Source organism: Panthera tigris, chromosome C1, assembly GCF_018350195.1.
Source record: "Panthera tigris isolate Pti1 chromosome C1, P.tigris_Pti1_mat1.1, whole genome shotgun sequence".
In the NCBI taxonomy this organism is placed as follows: domain Eukaryota; kingdom Metazoa; phylum Chordata; class Mammalia; order Carnivora; family Felidae; genus Panthera; species Panthera tigris.
In genome coordinates this window covers 150,278,779-150,297,737 of record NC_056667.1, presented here as the reverse complement: position 1 = coordinate 150,297,737, position 18,959 = coordinate 150,278,779, and the positions used below count along the sequence as shown (strand labels likewise).

At 39.8% G+C, this 18,959-nt stretch overlaps 1 protein-coding gene and 1 long non-coding RNA gene across 5 annotated transcripts in view; one reads left to right on the top strand and one right to left on the bottom strand.

The window, feature by feature from the left end:
* Nucleotides 1-428: 428 nt before the first annotated feature.
* Nucleotides 429-14,284, bottom strand: LOC122240934. 3 transcript variants are annotated; one of them, XR_006220738.1, is made up of 6 exons: nt 13,957-14,284; nt 13,592-13,676; nt 3,763-3,951; nt 1,741-1,844; nt 567-756; nt 429-466 (listed from the first exon to the last, which is right to left on the bottom strand). It is a non-coding gene; the product is annotated as an uncharacterized LOC122240934 (long non-coding RNA). The 3 variants fall into 3 exon arrangements; XR_006220739.1 differs by having other exon boundaries at nt 3,842-3,951; nt 13,957-14,282; XR_006220737.1 differs by lacking the exon at nt 3,763-3,951 and having other exon boundaries at nt 13,957-14,273.
* A 59-nt stretch (nt 14,285-14,343) lies between these two features.
* IFIH1 (interferon induced with helicase C domain 1) overlaps nt 14,344-18,959 on the top strand; it is a 54,750-nt gene continuing 50,134 nt past the window's right edge. For both annotated transcript variants that reach the window (XM_042994570.1, XM_007078447.3), the window contains exon 1: nt 14,344-15,199. In XM_042994570.1, the coding sequence (XP_042850504.1) occupies nt 14,747-15,199 (453 nt within the window). In that variant the 5' untranslated portion in view covers nt 14,344-14,746. The remainder of the gene's footprint in view (nt 15,200-18,959) is intronic.

Sequence of the window (18,959 nt, the reverse complement as noted above, 5' to 3'; positions counted from 1 at the left end):
ATTTGTCTTTTATTACTGAGACCAGCCACTTGACAAACTGCCCTTATTCAGCTAAGCTTTCAACAACAGTTTTTCTGTTTCTAATTTCCGTAACATTAAGTACTCTTTTGGCAGAAGCACAAACTCAAAAGCAATTTAAAAAAGAGTAACGCATATACGAAAAGTGTCAACAGGGCTCTTCAGAGAGGTGAAGAATGGTAGTTTCGTAATACATACTTCCTCACTTGGATCATCAGGCACTATTAAGCAATCTAGATTCAATGCAAACTTCTTGAGAAATTCTAAAACTGTATCTAAAATGTTGACCACAAAATGTGTCCACAAAAAAATCCTCAAAAACAGCTGCAATACTTACGCGCCTAGGTGGCTCAGTCAAGTGAACATCCAACTCTTGATCTCAGCTCAGGTCTTGATCTCAGGGTCGTGAGTTCAAGCCCCACATTGGACTCCACACTTGGCGTGGAGCCTACTTAAAAAAGAAAGAAAGTAAAAGAGCAAGCTGCAATACTGATTAATAACCTTGATAAAATAATCTGTTACTCAGGAAATGTTGGAAAAATACCCACCTTACATGTTAAATCCAGGTTTCATGCTTGTGAATATCAATTAGACTCCATATTAATAACATGGGATCATATACTTTCAAAATTATAGAAATATAGAAAAAACTAATGTTGACTGAATACTTATTTTAGCTGGTGCTTATCCTTGGTTAGTAACTTGCTCACATACAATGGAAATTAAGTTAGAGTAGTCCTGTTACAAAAAAACAAAAGTATTTTGATCAAAAACATAAAAGTGCTTAAACACATTACAGACTAAAAGCTGAGATCATTCCATTTCTACACTAATGCTTAGTTGTTTTGCATATGTGTGAAGATAAGATTGCCCCTCTCTCTCATCAATGTGAAACTATTGGTAAGAATAAGACCCAGTAATAGAAATTTTAACAACTACAACCTATTTATTTATATAGCACATGACGCTTTTCATAGCTATTTTGGACATTATCATATTTGAGTTTCCTCCAAATCTTGTGAAATTAGTAGCACCAATTATATTTTAAGAGGAAACTAAGATAGTAATAAGTTGAATTATGGAGGGAGACACAGATCGAAAGAGTTGCAAAATATTTTTAAAACAAAACATGACCTGATTTATTCATGTTTGGAAAATGACAACCTACAGTGCTCCTATAGTTTTGAATGAATGAATGAATGAATATATGAATGAAGTCCCATGCTTAGAGCTTTTTATGTTGCTTAAACTAAGAATTAAACTGGGTAGGGGCGCCTGGGTGGCTCAGTCGGTTAAGCGTCCGACTTCAGCTCAGGTCACAATCTCGCGGTCCGTGAGTTCGAGCCCTGCATCAGGCTCTGGGCTGATGGCTCGGAGCCTGGAGCCTGTTTCCGATTCTGTGTCTCCCTCTCTCTCTGCCCCTCCCCCGTTCATGCTCTGTCTCTCTCTGTCCCAAAAATAAATAAAAACGTTAAAAAACAATTAAAAAAAAGAATTAAACTGGGTAGAACTTTATTGCTTGAGTTATCCTAAATTAAAAACTGAACTAAATAAAAAGAAAAAAAAATTGGTGCTCTCTGTGTATATAGTCCCTGAGGTTGGGATTATGATATATACTAACATTGATGAGGACTCATGATCAGAAATGGTGTCAGGAGCAACCTGGGTAGGTGTAACAAGCCCAGCTAATGCCCCATCCAAGATTTGCTTCATTTCACCTACCTCGGACATTTGTTTTGCTCTCCTGCCTTTAGCCAAAAAACTCAGTCGCTGCCATATCCATCAGAAAACAGCAGATGGCACACTCAAGCATAGTAATTGAGAAACTGCAATAAAGTCACCATTTACAAAGGTGTTAATACAGTTAAGATTCCGCAAAAGGGGATGATGGGGCATCTCAGAGCAAGCTACGATGAGAATCCATTACTGCCCTTAGGATGAGAGGGCAAGGCAAAGAAGCAGTGTTGAAACCTAAAGAGAGTAGCTATACAGAGACAGCCATCTGACACATGACCTTTAGTAGAAGGATACATGATGAACTACACAGAAGGGAGCTGAGGGAACAAATACTACAACCTCACTCTTTCCCCTGCCTCTGATCACCTGTCAGTGCTTCCACTGGCTGAACTCAATCAGAAGCCAGCAGGAAAGAGAGTTCATGGATGCAGTCCATAAAGGTCAGCATCCCAGGGCACAGTGCAAAATAGAGGGTAGAGCATGGGTCTTCAGGAACAAGTGGAAAATATCATGCAGGTTGAAGAAAAAGAAATTCCACAACTTACACTTACAATCCTGACAGAATTTGACAACTTTTCAATGAGAAACTCAACCCATTTAATTTTTCTGTAAGGTAAGGCAAAAATCCAGGCAAATTGCATACAACAAATATTTATAGAATAATTATACTGAATGGTGAATTAAATCCAAAGGGATGATTAAACAAATAGGCTATATAGAAGGTGGGGGGAAGGAGGGAGAGAGAGGAAGAGACAGAGATAGAAAAGATAGAAAGAGAGAGAGAGAGAGCGAACATGAACGTAAGTTTTTATTCAGCCACCATGATTCTAGTAAAGGAGAATGTAACCTAGCAACAGAAGCTTTACAAAACGATTTGCTCATAAATTGTTGAAAATGGTAGTGATATCAGAATGCATAATTAAATAAAGAGAAGTTACCAAAACGCTGACTGGGGACAGAGAGAACTAATATCTAAGTAGATGGGTAAGAAAGATCAAGTGGTTTGTGGGGTGCCTGGGTGGCTCAGTCGGTTGAGCGACCGACTTTGGATCAAGTCGTGATTTCACGGTTTGTGAGTTTGAGCCCCGTGTCCGGCTCTGCTGACAGCCCAGAGCCTGGAGCCTGCTTTGGATTCTGTGTCTCCCTCTGTCTCTGCCCCTCCCCCACTCATGCTCTGTCTCTCTCTGTCTCATAAATAAACATTTAAAAAAATTGAAAGAAAGATCACGTGGTTCTTAATATTCAAATTCTGATGTAAAACCTTTCTACACATTATTTTAAATAAATATTCACATAAAGTGAAAACTGTTTAGAAGGAAACAAAACTAATTTTTGCTGGAAAAGCATGTGCCTAAAATAGATCTTTTTCAGTCTAAATTTGAAAAAAAGTAAGTATAATCTCAACCTTGCAGGAAAACATTTATCTTTAAGTTTGTGACCCTATCATAGTTTTTCAATAATGAAAAAAACAGCCGATACTTAGATCAATTTTGGTATTTCCTCCTGATTGATATTTGGTAATATTTATGTATAAAACTATCAGCTAACCACATCATGTGGTTAATACCAATAAATTAATTACCAATGTCATAAATTAATACCAATGTCAGAGTTAGGATAATTTCTCTTTATCACTACTGATTTCATTTATTTACACACACATTGCGAGTTCAAGGGAATATGTTAATTGGTGTATGTACTATATTTTCTTATTTTCTGTATTCCTGACTCTCAGGCATCTGGGGCCTCTCCGCCTCGAAAGAGACTGGCCCTCTTAGAGACAGGCAATTCTTAGAGATAGCAAATGACTCAACTGTCATACGTAAACTAGGCAATCCACAGTCCCTGCCCTAAACTACCTCCTTTCTGGGCTCTTTCACCCCAAAGGACAGTACTTCTCTGCATTAATCTCCCCGGGGCTGGACAACAGGCAGCTAGAGATAACCTCCCTGCCCAGAGCCCTCTAAAATTATTCAAACTCGTCAATTCTAACCCTACCTACCTTACCTCGCATTGCCTTTCCCATAGAAACCACAATCAAGGTTTCTGCCCATGCTTCCCTTGTTCCTTCTGCCTCTTGACTGACCCTGGCATTTCTCTATGTGGTCCTCCATGGGTGATGTGCCCCTCTTCTTGGAAATTGTAACAAACTGTTTTTCCAATGGCAGTCACCTCTGATCTGTTGGCCTTACCATACTGGAAAAATAAGAAAATTTACATGTTAAAACAGTTGGTACTAGTCATTATTGTTTACGCTAACGCCTAAAAGAACTGGGCAATAAATAGTTTAGAGCTTTATAATTGACTCCAAGTTCATCTTCTGGCTCTGTGACATTGGGCAATGTAATAAAACTTTTATGAATCTTGGTTCCTCCTCTGGAAAATGGGGATATTCCCTTCTAGAAGATCCATTAGTCCCCTTTATGTTGTTCTCTGCTTTTATAAAATAAGTCTATACCAAATTATCTTTATCTTTATCTTCCCATTGGGAAATATAGATTACCTACCTTTTCTTTTATCTGTTAAAAATTCTATATATCGTTCATAGTTGCGATTTTACTTAATTGATACCAGCCAAATCGGTTCTGACACAGTTAATATTGACAGTAAAAACCCCACAAGGTGGCGGCAGAGGAAACACAATTATAAGCAGGTTGTATACAAGAGCCTGAGGAAGGAAGCAAGGTCTGGCTTCCCCTTTCTGAATACCTTTCTGAGAATGGAGAGATACAGCCGAATGTCAACCACTTGGCCTGGGCTGCTTTGAGTCTGCCACTTCCTCAGAGAGTCACTTGTCATCAAAGTTCCAGGCACTTAATGAGCCACAGGCAGTTCTTGGGCCCACCTGAGAACCTGGGTCAGCTTTTGGAATTCATTTTGTGAAGAAGCTCAAGTTTTCTCTACAATTCATTGTGGCATCCCACAAATATTAAATGTTGATATTATTCTTAATTCCTTTTTTTAAAGTTTATGTATTTATTTTGAGAGAGAGTGCAGGAGGGGCAGAGAGAGAGGGGAGAGAGACAGAGTCCCAAGCAGGCTCCATACTGTCAGCACAGAGCCTGATGTGGGGTTCGAACTCACGAATGACATCATGACCTAAGCCAAAACCAAGAGTTGGCCGCTTAACCAACTGAGCCACCCAGGCGCCCCAAATATTATTCTTAATTCCTAATCAATGACATACAGCACATTTATGTGCACATAACTAGTCTGTTCCTGAAAAAGAAAATATTTATAAAATGTATTAAATCAAACACCACTTGCAATCGATGCTTGCAGCCTTATTTACATTTATCCATCTATTAAAATCATAAATCCTTCATCTTGAAATATTTTTAAGTGCATCACTTGTAGTAATAAAATAATTTGGACCGCTCTGTAACTAAAAACAAATTCCCACATAGCACAATATGTCTCTCTTGAATCTTTTACTGCATTGGAGGAGAAAGAATCAATGAATTAACACCATCTGTGCTAACTAAGTTCCAAAATTTTTGCACCAGTTCTAAAGGTTGGGAAGGACTATGCAAACTCCCCTAAGTCTATACACCTTCAACACAAATATGCATTAGAGACAAGCAAATGCAATGCACAAACACACGTCCTAATTAGGAATTTAAAGGAGAAAGATTAAATCATTTTAGCAGGAATCAGGAAATATTTTACAAAAGTATTTTTAAGATATTTTAAAATATTTAAAAAAGTAAATCGTAAGTTGTACAAATATGAAATCATTACACATTTTAGGATCATTTGCTTTATAAAATGTGGTATCATTTGCAGCCTGAGTGAATTGGTGTGTCATTCTTTGAGTCACTGACTGATTCTACTCATGCCTTCTTTCACTTATAACAAGCGTAGAAGTCCCTTTCCATCCCTCAACAAAGTCCCTTTCCCTCCCTCAACAATATGATATACTGTTTTCAGAACTTGCCCAAATTTTCTCATATGTGGTTCTGTGAAAAAATGGCTGGGGCAAAGACAGCTGCCCAGCCTAAACTCAGAGTTTTGACTTGTTGGGAGACAGTTCAAGAAGGCTGTACTACTTGGGGCACCTGAGTGGCTCAGTCGGTTGAACACTGGACTCTTGATTTTGGCTCAGGTTGTGGGATTGACCCCCGTGTAGAGCTCCACACTGGTCATGAAGGCTGCTTGGGATTCTCTCCCTCTCTCTCTGTCCCCTCCCCTCTTGAGCTCTCTCTTCTTCTCTCTATAAAATGAAAAAAAGAAGTCTCTGGTACAATATTTCTATTTCTTTAAAGAATTCTTTATACGTCATGTTCTGGTCTTTGTGGAATTTTTTTCTCACAACAATTTTTTTTTTTTAAATGAGTCTCTTGACCTAGTCATGGCCTTGAGGTCATCAGGGATTAGCCACTGTCATATTCAAAATCATGCCTTTTATCAGGCAAAAGTTAATGTCCCTTGTCTTCCTCAGAAGAAATCGTGTCAGGGATGCCAGAAAGACTTGAGGTGAGGCCTATTTAAAACTTGATTCCTTGGCAGAGGAAAGTCCTTACTGTAGTTGATTGTACAAATAGATATTCGTGGACTGTTTAGCATGACCACCAGATTCTCTGACACCACCAGTGTGCTTTTCTACTCCAAATGTACCTCTAGTCTTAGTCCCAAAGTATAAAGTGTATAAAAGATGATCTGCTGTCTTTGGAGTAGGAGTGGGGCCCAGAGCCTTGCCCACTGAGCCTCTCTCCATACCCCTCTAACGTATCACTATGTCATATTAAGTTTCCTCAAAGTACAGTTTGAATATTAGTCACCAAGGGTATGACAGACTTGGAATAACAGTGGCTACACAATGGAGCTTTATTGGGTGTGAAACTTGGATTTCCTGATAGTCTTCCTAATTTCCCTCTTAATGGTAGAAGAAGTATAAGAAATTCCAGTTGCTTAACATAAGGAAGACAGTTGTTTTGAACCAGAGGGGTCGCTGATTCTCTTTGCTGAACCAATGGGTTGGGGACTACCCAGAGCCTAGGTAACAGTTAGGTGTAAGATAAGCTAAAATTCCTCTAACGTCACTCAGGTTCAGATTTTCTGCCCTTGTTTGTTACTTTCCAGTTCACACACATTAGATGACCTTTTTAGTTGAATTTATATATGATCCATTTTTTTTCAAATATCTGCTGGAGATTTACATTCTGAAGTGTTCACAGTGCTACTGCCATGAAGGTATGTATTTTCTGTGATGTAGAATACATTTCATTTGTTCTAGGCAAATATCTGACAGTGTCCAGGTCAATGGATTTGGTAGACGAATGTTGCAAACTACATTTCTCAGAACAAAGTGCTGAAAATATATGTTCATTTATATCTTGGCTTTAGCTAAACTGAATGGGAATGACCCAGGAAGTACACAAAGCACAGCTGAGTTTTTCATATTCACCTGGGTAGCCTAGGAAACTACTTACCTACTCACTAAAATTTATCTGTAACCCCCAAATCATTACTTTTGAGGAATCATTGGTGGATCTGTGCAGAGTAGCGAAAAATTTGAATAACCTGATGCGGATGTTCCCAGCCGAGGCTGAACAAGGCGAAGTTTTCCCTTCTTGTTTCAGCTCTCATACTATGAACAAGTGTCCTTTTCATGGTATATTTAGTGCCGATTTTTTGCATTTTTGTGCTTTTTGTTGGTGATTTCACTGTTTAAAATGACTCCAAGCAGAGTCCTGAAGTGTTATCTGGTGTTTCCAAGCACAGGAAAACTGTGATGCATCTCACAGAGAAAATGTGCATTGGATAAGCTTCCCTCAGGTATGAGTTATAGTGCTGTTCAGCGTGAGTTCAATGTTAACGAATCAACAGTACATATTACATAAGGTGTCTTTAAACAGAAACACACACAAATCAAGGTTATATATTGATTCGTTTTTAAAATGTTGTGAGCAGAGTGTGACCTCATTCTGCATATCCCCAAGAGCAGTGGTTCTGTATTCAGTGATTCAGTACAACTTTATAGTACAAAACTATCATGAATAATGAGACTCTGCTGGACTCAGCCAGCACTAGGCTAGCAGAGGCCCTAACACCTCGTCCTCACCTCTGGCTGGAGAGCAGAATCACAAGTGGAATTGAAAGGGAAAATAACGGACACGAAAGTTCCAACAGTGGAGATTTGGATGCAGTGGATAATTGTATACATCTTTCCATGTGAGTCTAATATGCAGCTCACCGGGCTTGAGAACAACTTCCTAACTCACTCTGTGGCCACAACAAGAATTGAACAGCTGCTTTGGCACTACCTCCCATTGGGGGTGCTCTCCAAGGGCAATATGTGTGCTCCAGTAGGGAAATCAGCTGGAAAACAAAATTTTCTAGCTTTCCTTGGGTCATCTGTGTATTTTAAAATTTAAATAAAATGGTTTGAGCGCCTAGGATAAACAGTGCCTTACTATTAAATATCAGAATTGTTTAATTTATGAGCAGATACCACTTTATGTTAGGGAAGGATACAACCCAGTTCCAGCCAATGAAATAAATATACAAGAAATTCTGCTGCGGGGGCGAGGGGGGGGCTCCTAGGACATTTTTTTTTCCCTTCACTGTTGGGAGGAAGCAAATGGGAGAAACTTGATGCTCCAACCCTCTACAACAAGCTTTTAACTGAAGCTGTGAGAAGAAATAATGTTTGTAGCTACTGTAGCCATTTTGCAACCATGAGACGCATCCTAGGGTTCTGACATCAATGAATGCACTGACTCCTCTTGTTATGTGAGAAAAACCAATCCTTCTGGCTGCACCACATTTACTTAGCATTCTTCATCTTGTAGCTGAAAGCATGCCTACAGAGATGGCCCTTTCCATTCTGCAGAGCATTGTAAGTCTGGCACTATCCCTAAGATGTCTGAAGATTCCTCGGGGGCTTATGCTCTCATTGTCACCCTTGGATGGAATTCTCAATCCACGTTCCCTGTCACAATTTCAGCAGATACATTTTCTTCCTATGCAGCTCTGCTGTACCACATGGGGTCACCAACTCCCTTTATTCACCAAAGCACCACAACACAAAGCTGTTCTTTGTGGCAGACTTTTATGAAAGATCTGGGACCAAGAAGGGTCAGTACAGCAAGTGCAACATAAGAATGTGCTTGTTATTCAATAATAGGCATTGCTGCCCAAATATCCCAGCCATCCCTGCTACTGGGAATCTCCCGCAGACTCTTTCTCCCCTTGGCATGTCAACATGGTCTCCCTATGAAGATCTCTTCTTTGGAGACCTCTTCCTCATCTCAGATCACTCCCTGTTGAAGAGATGTGTATATGCACACAGGCATATACACCTATATTTACATAATAAGATATTGGTAGGAAATACACTTAAAATATTAATAATGCTTATCTCTGGGGATGGGAGGACAAGTAATTAATACAATCATCTTCAGTATTGTGTTATTTCCTTCCAAAATTTCTACAGTGAACATAAACTGTTTCTTAAGTGAAACATTAATTTTATTAAAATATTCAATTCCCGAATACATTTCATATCCTATTGCATGCCTGGCAATGATATGAAATATATTCAGTTTGCATGTGTTAACTTAGTATACTGACATTTGTCACAAAGCAATACTAGAAATTGGAAATGTTCTTCCAAGATCTAAATGCTGAATTGCCCTTCTTTTTCCGACGTTCACTCTCCTTTCACCTACACATCTTCCTCTTCTACTCATATTAATTCTGCTCTTCAAATTCATCACAGCCTCTAGTGCTTGGGCTCTCTAGAGCTGAGGTCTCCAAGGAGTTTGTTTTTGATTCCTTATTACTAAAAGTAGTTGACCGTGGACCATAATAAACTTTTGTATGTACTCACTGAGAAAAATCTTTACGTATACAACTATAATAATTTATCCTAAATACAAACAAATTAAATAGTAAGGCATCAGATGAAGATGAAATGACATTGTTCAATGTCATTGATATAATCCAGTGGGTTAACAATAAAAGGTATTTTGTAATTGACAATGCTTTTTTATTTAAAAAAATCTTAGTTTAACCCTTTGTGATTTAGCAATTCAAATAGATTGATTCAATTTATGTTAATATTTGATTTCAATAACTTGTTCTATAGCACACCTACTTCAAAACTTTGTCAGTTATAATATGAACAGGTGAAATAAAAATATTTAACTAATTGTATGGGGGTGGATATTAAGTAATTAGAGCAGCAACCCTTTAATCAAAATGAACACAGGATGAGACATCTAACCCCAAGTGTTTACCAGCTAAATGTCAACTGTCATTTCAAGGAAAAACACAATGACGCTCTAATCCCTCTGATTGAAGCTTGCTCTCAACCATTGGTTTTAAAATCAAGTAAAAGAAGCATGGCCAATTTCTGCCTTTGAGGTAAAGGTGTTGTTTTAACAAAAACATGTCCAAGTGACTGTTTTTGAAAAGACTTAAGCTATGGAGGAAGCATTTGGAAAAACAGATGTTTGGAAAAATGTTCACTGATACCTGATTTTTTTTTCTAACAGTGTTTGTTATGTAAAAAGACGTTTACATGTGCATGCTTACAACCAGACCTTTATAACTGAATTGGTAAAAATAATTAAGAACTGAGTATCAGGATCTAATAAACTTAGCTAAAAGTTTTAGCTTTCTGTTTTGGAGCTCCTGTTTTGAAATACAAAGCTGTGACAGTACACTTTCAATAACCTTCTCTGCTAAATCAGTCTATCAGCTTCTGTTTCTTGAAAAAAGTGATACTGTCTAAAAACTCAATTACATGGCTAGTTATTATATAGGTTTATATATACGTCACTAATTTATTTCCACTATAAATTGTGCATTCTCTGAGAGGTAGCAACATCTCTTACTCATTGCTTATATAAGAATGCTGGCAGTCGCTTCTTGGACTGGTGCTAAGTGCTTTACGGTCTAACCTTTGAACAACCTTATGGTATGGTACTGGTGTTCTTGTTTCACAAGTGCAAAATTTTAGGTGGTTTTTCCTAAGACCACACAGCAATTAAGAGGCAGTGCTGAGGGTTACCTGGGTGGCTCAGTTGGTTAAGCACTGACTCTTGGTTTCCGCTCAGGTCATGATCTAACGGTTCAGGAGTTTGAGCCTCACATCGGGCTCTGTGCTGACAGTGTGGAGCCTGCTTGGGATTCTCTGTCTCTCTCTCTCTCTCTCTCTCTCTCTCTCTCCTTCTTCTTCTTCTCTCTGCCCCTCCCCTGCTTGTGCTGTCTCTGTCTCTCTCAAAATAAATACCTGAACTTAAAAAAAAAAATAGAGGCAGGGCTGAGATGTGAGTTCTGATGTCCTGGCTCAGGGTCATGATGCTTAATCAGAACAGTATACTGCTAGATTAAGTTTAAAACCACATGCAGCTGTGAAATTATACTTCCAGTTTGCCAAAAAGAAAAAAAAAAGTACAATTACTTCTCAATTGTACAAAACTCAGATGAAAAGTTGGATAATGGCAGGAGTCAGTTATCTTGTATCTTTCTGAATTACTGTTTCTGAGAACAAAATGCTAACAAGTGACTTTTAAAATTGATGAGGTGATGGGGCCTAAAATGTTTCTTTTGGGTTTAAAAAGAAAAGGCAGGTCTAGAAAAAAGGAAACAGATAAAATTCAACAGATTTTCTATCCCAAAGGAAAGAGGAAACAGAAACTGATATTTAGACAACAAGGAGGAGAATGAAAATGAAACTTATCAGGAAAATTGACAGAGGAAAATGCCCAAACAAAAAGCAGAAAATAAACTAAATCATGCTGCAAACTTGTGGATAAAGAAAAAAGACATGTTTTGAGAGACTGGCTCGGATTCCCCCCCCCCACCCCAATCTCCTTCTTCCAGAAGGGGTCCTATCAAGATGATGGAAAATTCCTAAAAAAGATGTTCCTTTCTATTTTCCTTCAGGCTTCCCCACCCATTCTCAGTCCTCATCATTCAATCCTCATCCAGCAAAGTGACTCTTACTTGAGAATAAATATGAATTGTTGTTGATGGATATTATGGAATGGTAATGGTGTGATTTAAAGGAGGCTGTCTATATGGAAAATCAACCGGTGAAACTATAATGTGCATTATTATCTAGGTCTTACCAAGATCAGGAACAAGACAAGGGTGCCCACTGTCCCCACTCATATTCAACATAGTACTAGAAGTCCTGAACAGAGCAATCAGGCAAGAAAAAAGAAAGGAAAGGCATCTGAATTGGACAAAAAGAAGTAAAGTTGTATCTATTTGCAGGTGACATGATTCTATACAGAGAAAAATTTAAAGACTCCACCAAAACCTAATTAGATCTCATCACCTAATTCATTCAGCAAAGCTGTAGGATATGAAATCAATATACAAAAATCAGTAGCATTTGTATACACTAAAAATGAATTATCTGAAAGAGAAATAAAGAAAATGATCTCATTTATGATAGTATCAGAAACAGGAATGGATCTTACCATAGTCCTCATAGCATTTGTTCTCTATTATTTGGTATTTGTCCTCCACTCCTATTAGAATGTGAGCTCCATAAAAAAAGAAACTTTGTTCAGTTTTATTAACTACACAAGAGCAGCACTGCTCATATTGCAGGTACTTAATAAATACTTTCAAATTATTGTATGAACAAATGAGGTACGCTGAACACTAAATATCAAAGCTTCTACTTTTGACCTTCTGTCACCCCAACAGCAGTTCCATGGTGTTAAGAAGATGACATTATCTCCCCATATTTGACCATCAAAACCTTTGTATCCTCCAGTGTTTGAAACCCAAGGACAGAGGGATGAGTATTAGGGGACAGAACGATTTTTGGTTGGTTGGTTGGTTTTTGTCTTAACATACTGAGTGAAACCGGCCAGCACCTGAAGAGCAGGCATGGAAGGAATTTCTTGGAATAGTCCTAAAAGATATCTTCATACACCCAATAACTAAAATTGATCATTTGAATACTTTTGTAGAGGCATCTAATTTGATATCTTTTATTTAAGGGGTCAACTCCCCAAAATAAGTAAATACATAGTAGTGTTTTATGAAGAAACGTTAAAGAATAATATAAAGCAGGTTCATCTGCAAGGCCAAAGTTGCATTTCGCTTCAACAGCTCTCACTATGTGTCTGACATTGAACCAGCTGCTAAGGTCAAGGCAAATAAAATTCTCATTGGGGATAATCAGCAAGGACCTACTGGTAGGACCTACTGCTTGCATTGTACTGGTTACTGTGTAAATATGTCCTCTCTTCAAGCAGCTTACAATCCACATAGGAAGAAAAAGCTTAGCTACATAATATCATTAGAACATAAAATAAGATAAAATAAAATGAAGAGCTCAATTGAATATTTTGTATGCCTCTGACGAAAACAAGTATTTCTCTTACCTAGTCCAAAGCACCACCAGGCCTCCCTGTCCTATCCAAACTTCACTGAATGTGCTTTGCTAACAGATTACTTTTCCTAAATGTATCTTTTTAAAGGCTTAAGTGACCCCCTCCTTCCTCCACATAACTCTAGACCATGAGGTTCTCATCATGAAGCATATACACTACTACCCACAGCCACCCAGGGAGGCAGAATATGAGTAGCAACCTGAAGAACTCACTTTCATGTGGCTTCTGTACTGAACCGAAGCTGCCATTTTTCAGTGTGGGTGTCTTTTTTTCCCTCATGACATAGACAAATGTTGATGTTTACTACAAGTTGGTACATTAGTTGCTAATTAAGTTCCTAGCTGCTTCAGCCAAAACTTTCTGTATTGAATCCAAGAAAAGAATGGCAGCTATATCAAAAATAAGTTGTTGGGGATTTTGTTTTGTTTTATTAAAGGAAAGTTGTATATTAAAGAATATGGGGAACTTACAGGCTGAGAGATAGAAAACCTTCATTCTTGGCTTCCTCCTAAGCTGAGTTGGTGGTTAAAGTCCCTCTTCGTCTGTCACTGGGCCCTGGTCAAAGCCAAATAAATACTACATGAGGCAAGAAAATAAGGTGTTTATCATTATTCACTCTTTCCCCACAGACTGTAAAAGCAAAGAGGTCGTTTCGGGGGACCCACAGGAAGTCAGGTTTATTCTAGAAAGGGTGCAGGGGTCACTTCATCCTGGCGTTCTGGGTCTACACATCTCTGGAAAGATGTCTTCTTAGCTTTCTTAGCTTTACCTCTTCACCCCATACTCTGCAGTCTTAGCATCTTACCACCGGGCAGGGGGTCAGGGCAGAACCTACCTGTACGCACCAACCAAGGGTGTCTCCTTCTGTTGGCATCAGTGTTACAGGCATCTTCTCTTCGCTTCTACACTGGGAAGTCCCCCATAACGCGCTTTCAAGCCCTGCACGTTTTAACTGACAAGGGGTATGCTAGACGGCGGTGGGAAAGACATCTGATTTTTGAGGCAGAACCCTGCAAAGAAGGGAAAACACCTGCATAAGAAGCATGGCTCCACCGGGGCTGTCTTATTCGAATTCGCTTTCTGTTTCCGTTTCCTACAGTGCCTGCGACCGGTCCTCGCCAGGACCAACCAAAGGGCGTCTCCTCCCCAAGGAAACCGACACTCCCCGCCTGGCGGATTACGTCGGGAAAGCCCTGACGCGGGGGCGGGGAAGAGAATCGAAACAGAAACTGAAGTTCGGTAAACTACAAGAACTGCCCGGTGGAAAGCGGGGCTCAAAGCTCCCTCTCGAGTTTGCAGCGGCCGGTCTCTGGCGGGTCTCTGGCGAGCACTGCAGAGAGTCGGAAGTAGCGCGCCTGACCGTCCGCAGCATCTCGCCGCCGCGTCCCTAGGCCAGCGCGCCCGGCCACCTGCCCACCCGCCCCCTCCGCGGGTGCGACCGACCGCGCCCTCGCGCCCCGGCCAGCGGGCCCTGCGCGCACCCCGGCCGTCTGGCACCTGGCTGTGAACCCCTGTGGCTGCCAAGGCAGCGGACCGCGGCGCGCACCTCTCACCTGTTGAGCAGAGAACAGCAACCGTCGGTCTACTTGGGAGAACCCCCTCCCTTTTCTGAGCACGAACGAAAGATGTCGAATGGATATTGCGCAGACAGGAGTTTCTGCTACCTCCTCTCGTGTTTCAGGACCAGAGTGAAAACGTACATCCAGGTGGAGCCCGTGCTGGACTACCTGACCTTTCTCCCTGCAGACTTGAAGGAGCAGATTCAGAGGATGGCCGTCACCGCTGGGAACATACACGCAGCGGAACTGCTTCTGAGCACCTTGGAGAAGGGAGTCTGGCCCCCGGGCTGGGCTAGACAATTTGTGGTGGCCCTTCAGAGAGCAGGCAGCGTTTTAGCCGCCCGCTACCTGAACCCAGAGCTCACCGACTTGCCCTCTCCATCCTCTGAGAACGCTCATGATGAGTGTCTCCAGCTGCTGAACCTCCTTCAGCCCTCCCTGGTGGACAGAATTCTGGTTAAAGATGTCTTGGATAAGTGTGTGGAGGAGAAACTGTTGACAAACGAAGACAGAAATCGGGTAGGTGTCCTCTCAGATGGAGGGACATTTTGTAACTCGGGGTTGCGCCTTCATTTGCCCCACTCCAAATGTTCTTTGGTATCTTTGGGTAAATGTGGTTCCCTCCTTCCTTGAAAATTCTCGAGACTAGTCAGGCACTTACAAACATAGTTTTGAAAATTTAAATATAAGAAAAGCTCTTTTTCTAATCCTTTCACTAAAATAAGCTAAAGAGGAGCTAACTCCAAAATAGTAATGCATAGTAATAGATAACATTTATTGAGCACTTACTGCAGACAATTGGTATCATGTGCAAAACGTATTATCAGAGTTCATGCTCCCAGTAATCCATTATGACTTTTAAGGTTATGGGGCGCCTGGGTGGCTCAGTTGGTTAAGTGTTTGACTCTTGAAGTGGGCTCAAGTCATGATCTCACAGTTCATGGGATTGAGCCCTGTGTTGGGCTCTCTGATGGCAGTGCAGAACCTGCTTGGGATTCTCTCTTTTCCTCTCTAGCCCCTCCCCTGCTCGTTCTTTCCCTCTCAAAATAAATAAATAAACTTAAAAAAAAAAGATTTTTTAGATTATTAATTTTGTTTTACAGATGATAAAACTGAGGTAGGTTAATAACTTGCCCCAGATGTTCCAGGAAAGCAGCGGCAGAGCTAAGGACCTACTTCCTGGTGGTGTGCAAGTATATGTCTTAATTTATATAGTCCATAGAATGGACCCATGGGCTGAGTCCAGTCTATTACTGGTTTTTGCAGACCCAAAAACTAAGCATGGTGTTTACATTTTTAAATTTTCAGTGTTGATAAAGAAAGTTTTCCTGGAACACTGCCATGTTCATTTACATGCTAGGACAGCTTCTGCACTTTTTAAGAGTAGTTAAACAGAGATCATACAGCTCACAAAACTTGCAATACTTATTATCTGGACTTTACAGGTAAAAAATGCCTATTTTTGGTCTATATTATACATTATGCCATTCAATCTTGGTCCAAGTGGAGAAATTACGACACGCACACGCGCGCACACACACACACACACACACACACACACACACACACTTTTTTTCTTTAATCAAAGTTATAAGTTACGATATTCTCTGGGAATAAAAAGTGGCAGATAATTCATTGAAAAAATAAACATTTTATTTTGCAATTGCAGTTTTTCGTATTAGCAAAGAAGTAGTAGATTTTTTGGGTGGCATTTTGACAGGGTGAATTTTACAGGGAACTTTACATTTAATGTAATGTTTCATTGTTCATTGTTTCCCAATGAACAAGGTTTCTCCCTTTTTCTTTCTCTTTCTTTCTTTCTTTCTTTCTTTTCCTTCCTTCCTTCCTTCCTTCCTTCCTTCCTTCCTTCCTTCCTTCCTTCCTTTCTTTTAGATTCATCAGTTATTTGTATCTTCATTACAAAGCTCAGGCATTGGCCTCACATGAGCCAGTGATGTAACTTGGTCTTTAGTGACTAAAGTTAGTGTTCCTTTGTAGACGTGACAGCCATAGGGCCTGTCCAAAGACCAAGGCATGCATCTAATTTTGATGGCTGGTTTTCCCAACAAGTAAATTACTTTACACTGTTGTCTGTAACGTTTATGTAGTTTTGTGTATTGAGAACCAGCTAGAACGCATTCTAGTAGTCCAGCTGGATATGACAAATGTGTACATCACTGTGGCAGAATCTTAATTTGGAAGACAGTATGCAGCCTTCAAGCCAGCTGGAGATGGAAGATGGCATTTCCAGCCACAGTAGCTGTTAGGAAGTCCAGAAGCAACAGAGTCCAGTAACACCACAAAGCTGTTTATGTTTGGTGGGTATGATGTCCCGATTGCCAGCGAAACAGCACTTCTCCTTATTTACTCTAAATACTTCTGCCTATCAGCATCACTTTTGTCTTGCCTGGATTGAATTTCCGCCAGCTAGATTTTATCCAAGTTCTTGATTCTGGCAAGCTTGGAGGCAGCTAGCAGTAAAGCTTGGGATTTGACACAAAGAAGATGTAGACTAAAGGGACATTTGTGTACTGGGTGGCAGTTAAAGCCAAAGCAACCCAAACTCTCCCTCAAATTCATATTTCAAAAGAGGCTCTGAAAGATGGAGGAGCTATGCATTTGAGGCTTTCTAAGGAGGAGTAGTGTCTCTGTGAGATTCTGGAATCATCTTTGTACACATCATTTTAATGTGTCATCAGTCTCAAAACTAAACTATTGATGACAGTGGAAAAGAAGCTTTAGGGTTAGAGGAATCTGTGTTGATATGGGGATCATTGATCACCATTTATCTCAAAACAGCAAAGCGTACTGGGGAAAAACATGAAGAATTTGGAAGGGGAAAACCATTCCCATCTCAAATCTATGTTTGTTTCTTACTATATGTGTGTTACTTTGGGTCAAGTTATTTAAGTTCCTTGATCCTAAATTTACCCATGAAAATGGACATAATCATGTCTCCTCTCACTCACAATACTTTAGTGAATGCAAATGAGAAATCATGTTTATGAAAAAAGTCTTATCAAGAGTTGTTTTGATATGATGATGATGATGACTTCTATCATCATTCATTTAGGTACATTTCCCTGCAAATTTAAAGTTTCAGAGACTTGCGGCTCCTGGGTGGCTCAGTCGGTTAAGCGTCCGACTTCGGCTCAGGTCATGATCTCACGGTCCATGAGTTCGAGCCCCACGTCGGGCTCTGTGCTGACAGCTCAGAGCCTGGAGCCTGCTTTGGATTCTGTGTCTTCCTCTCTCTGACCCTCCCCCATTCATACTCTGTCTCTCTCTGTATCAAAAATAAATAAGACATTAAAATAAATTTTAAAAAAATATTTTAAAAAATTAAAAAAAAAAAGTTTCAGAGACTTACGTAAATCCCCTACATTGAAGCTCAGATATGCTTAAATTCCCTGGATTAAACTGTGATTCCAAGCAAAAGCTATGTCTTTCACCTCTAGAAATCTAGCTAAGACTAGGTATAGAATTGGTACTCGATAAGAATTCATTGACTGATTGGTTTTATTTCCAAACAGTTGTCTGGAATAAAGGATAAGGGATGAGAACACATGACATCATGAATTGCTTTGCCAGGCATTTGGAAATGGATGGATGATGGACACAAGATCCCCAAGCTTGCTTTTGTGACAGCTTAAAGTAGTATATGAGTAAGAAGTCAGAACTTCTAAAAATTAGTTTAATTATTTTCCTACTTGGTCTGGCATTTTAGTTCATGATTCTCATGTCCATCCCTGCAGCCCCTGGCCCCAGACATCAGAGTCTCTAGAAATGATCCTAGATTTAGTTTTGTGTTCAGCAAGTACTCAAAGAAACTTATTTAAAGGATTAATTATTCATTCATTCGGTTTAAATTTATAGAGTGACGTCTTGTGCCAGGCACCATGCTAGTGGTAAAAAGACTGGATAATAATGCAGATATTGTCTCTGCTTTCATGAAGTCTATGTTGTAGTGTGGATCCGTATTCATCTAATAAATAGTTAAAGAATGTCTAGTGTGCGCAAGGCACTCTTGTAAATACTGGAGGCCCAATAATAAATATAAGAATCACCTCATAGGTCATTGTAATGTAACGATCCCTAATAGAAAGGGAGTGCCCCTGTACTGACCTGCTTTTTTTAAGGATGCTTAGTGACCTCTTGGCACATCCATTGACTTAGACAGCCATGAATTTTGGAAAAGAGGTGATAATATAAACATTTCCATAGTGTCTTAATAGCAGTCCGAACACCTAAAGAGAGGTGCATGTTCCAATCCTGGCCA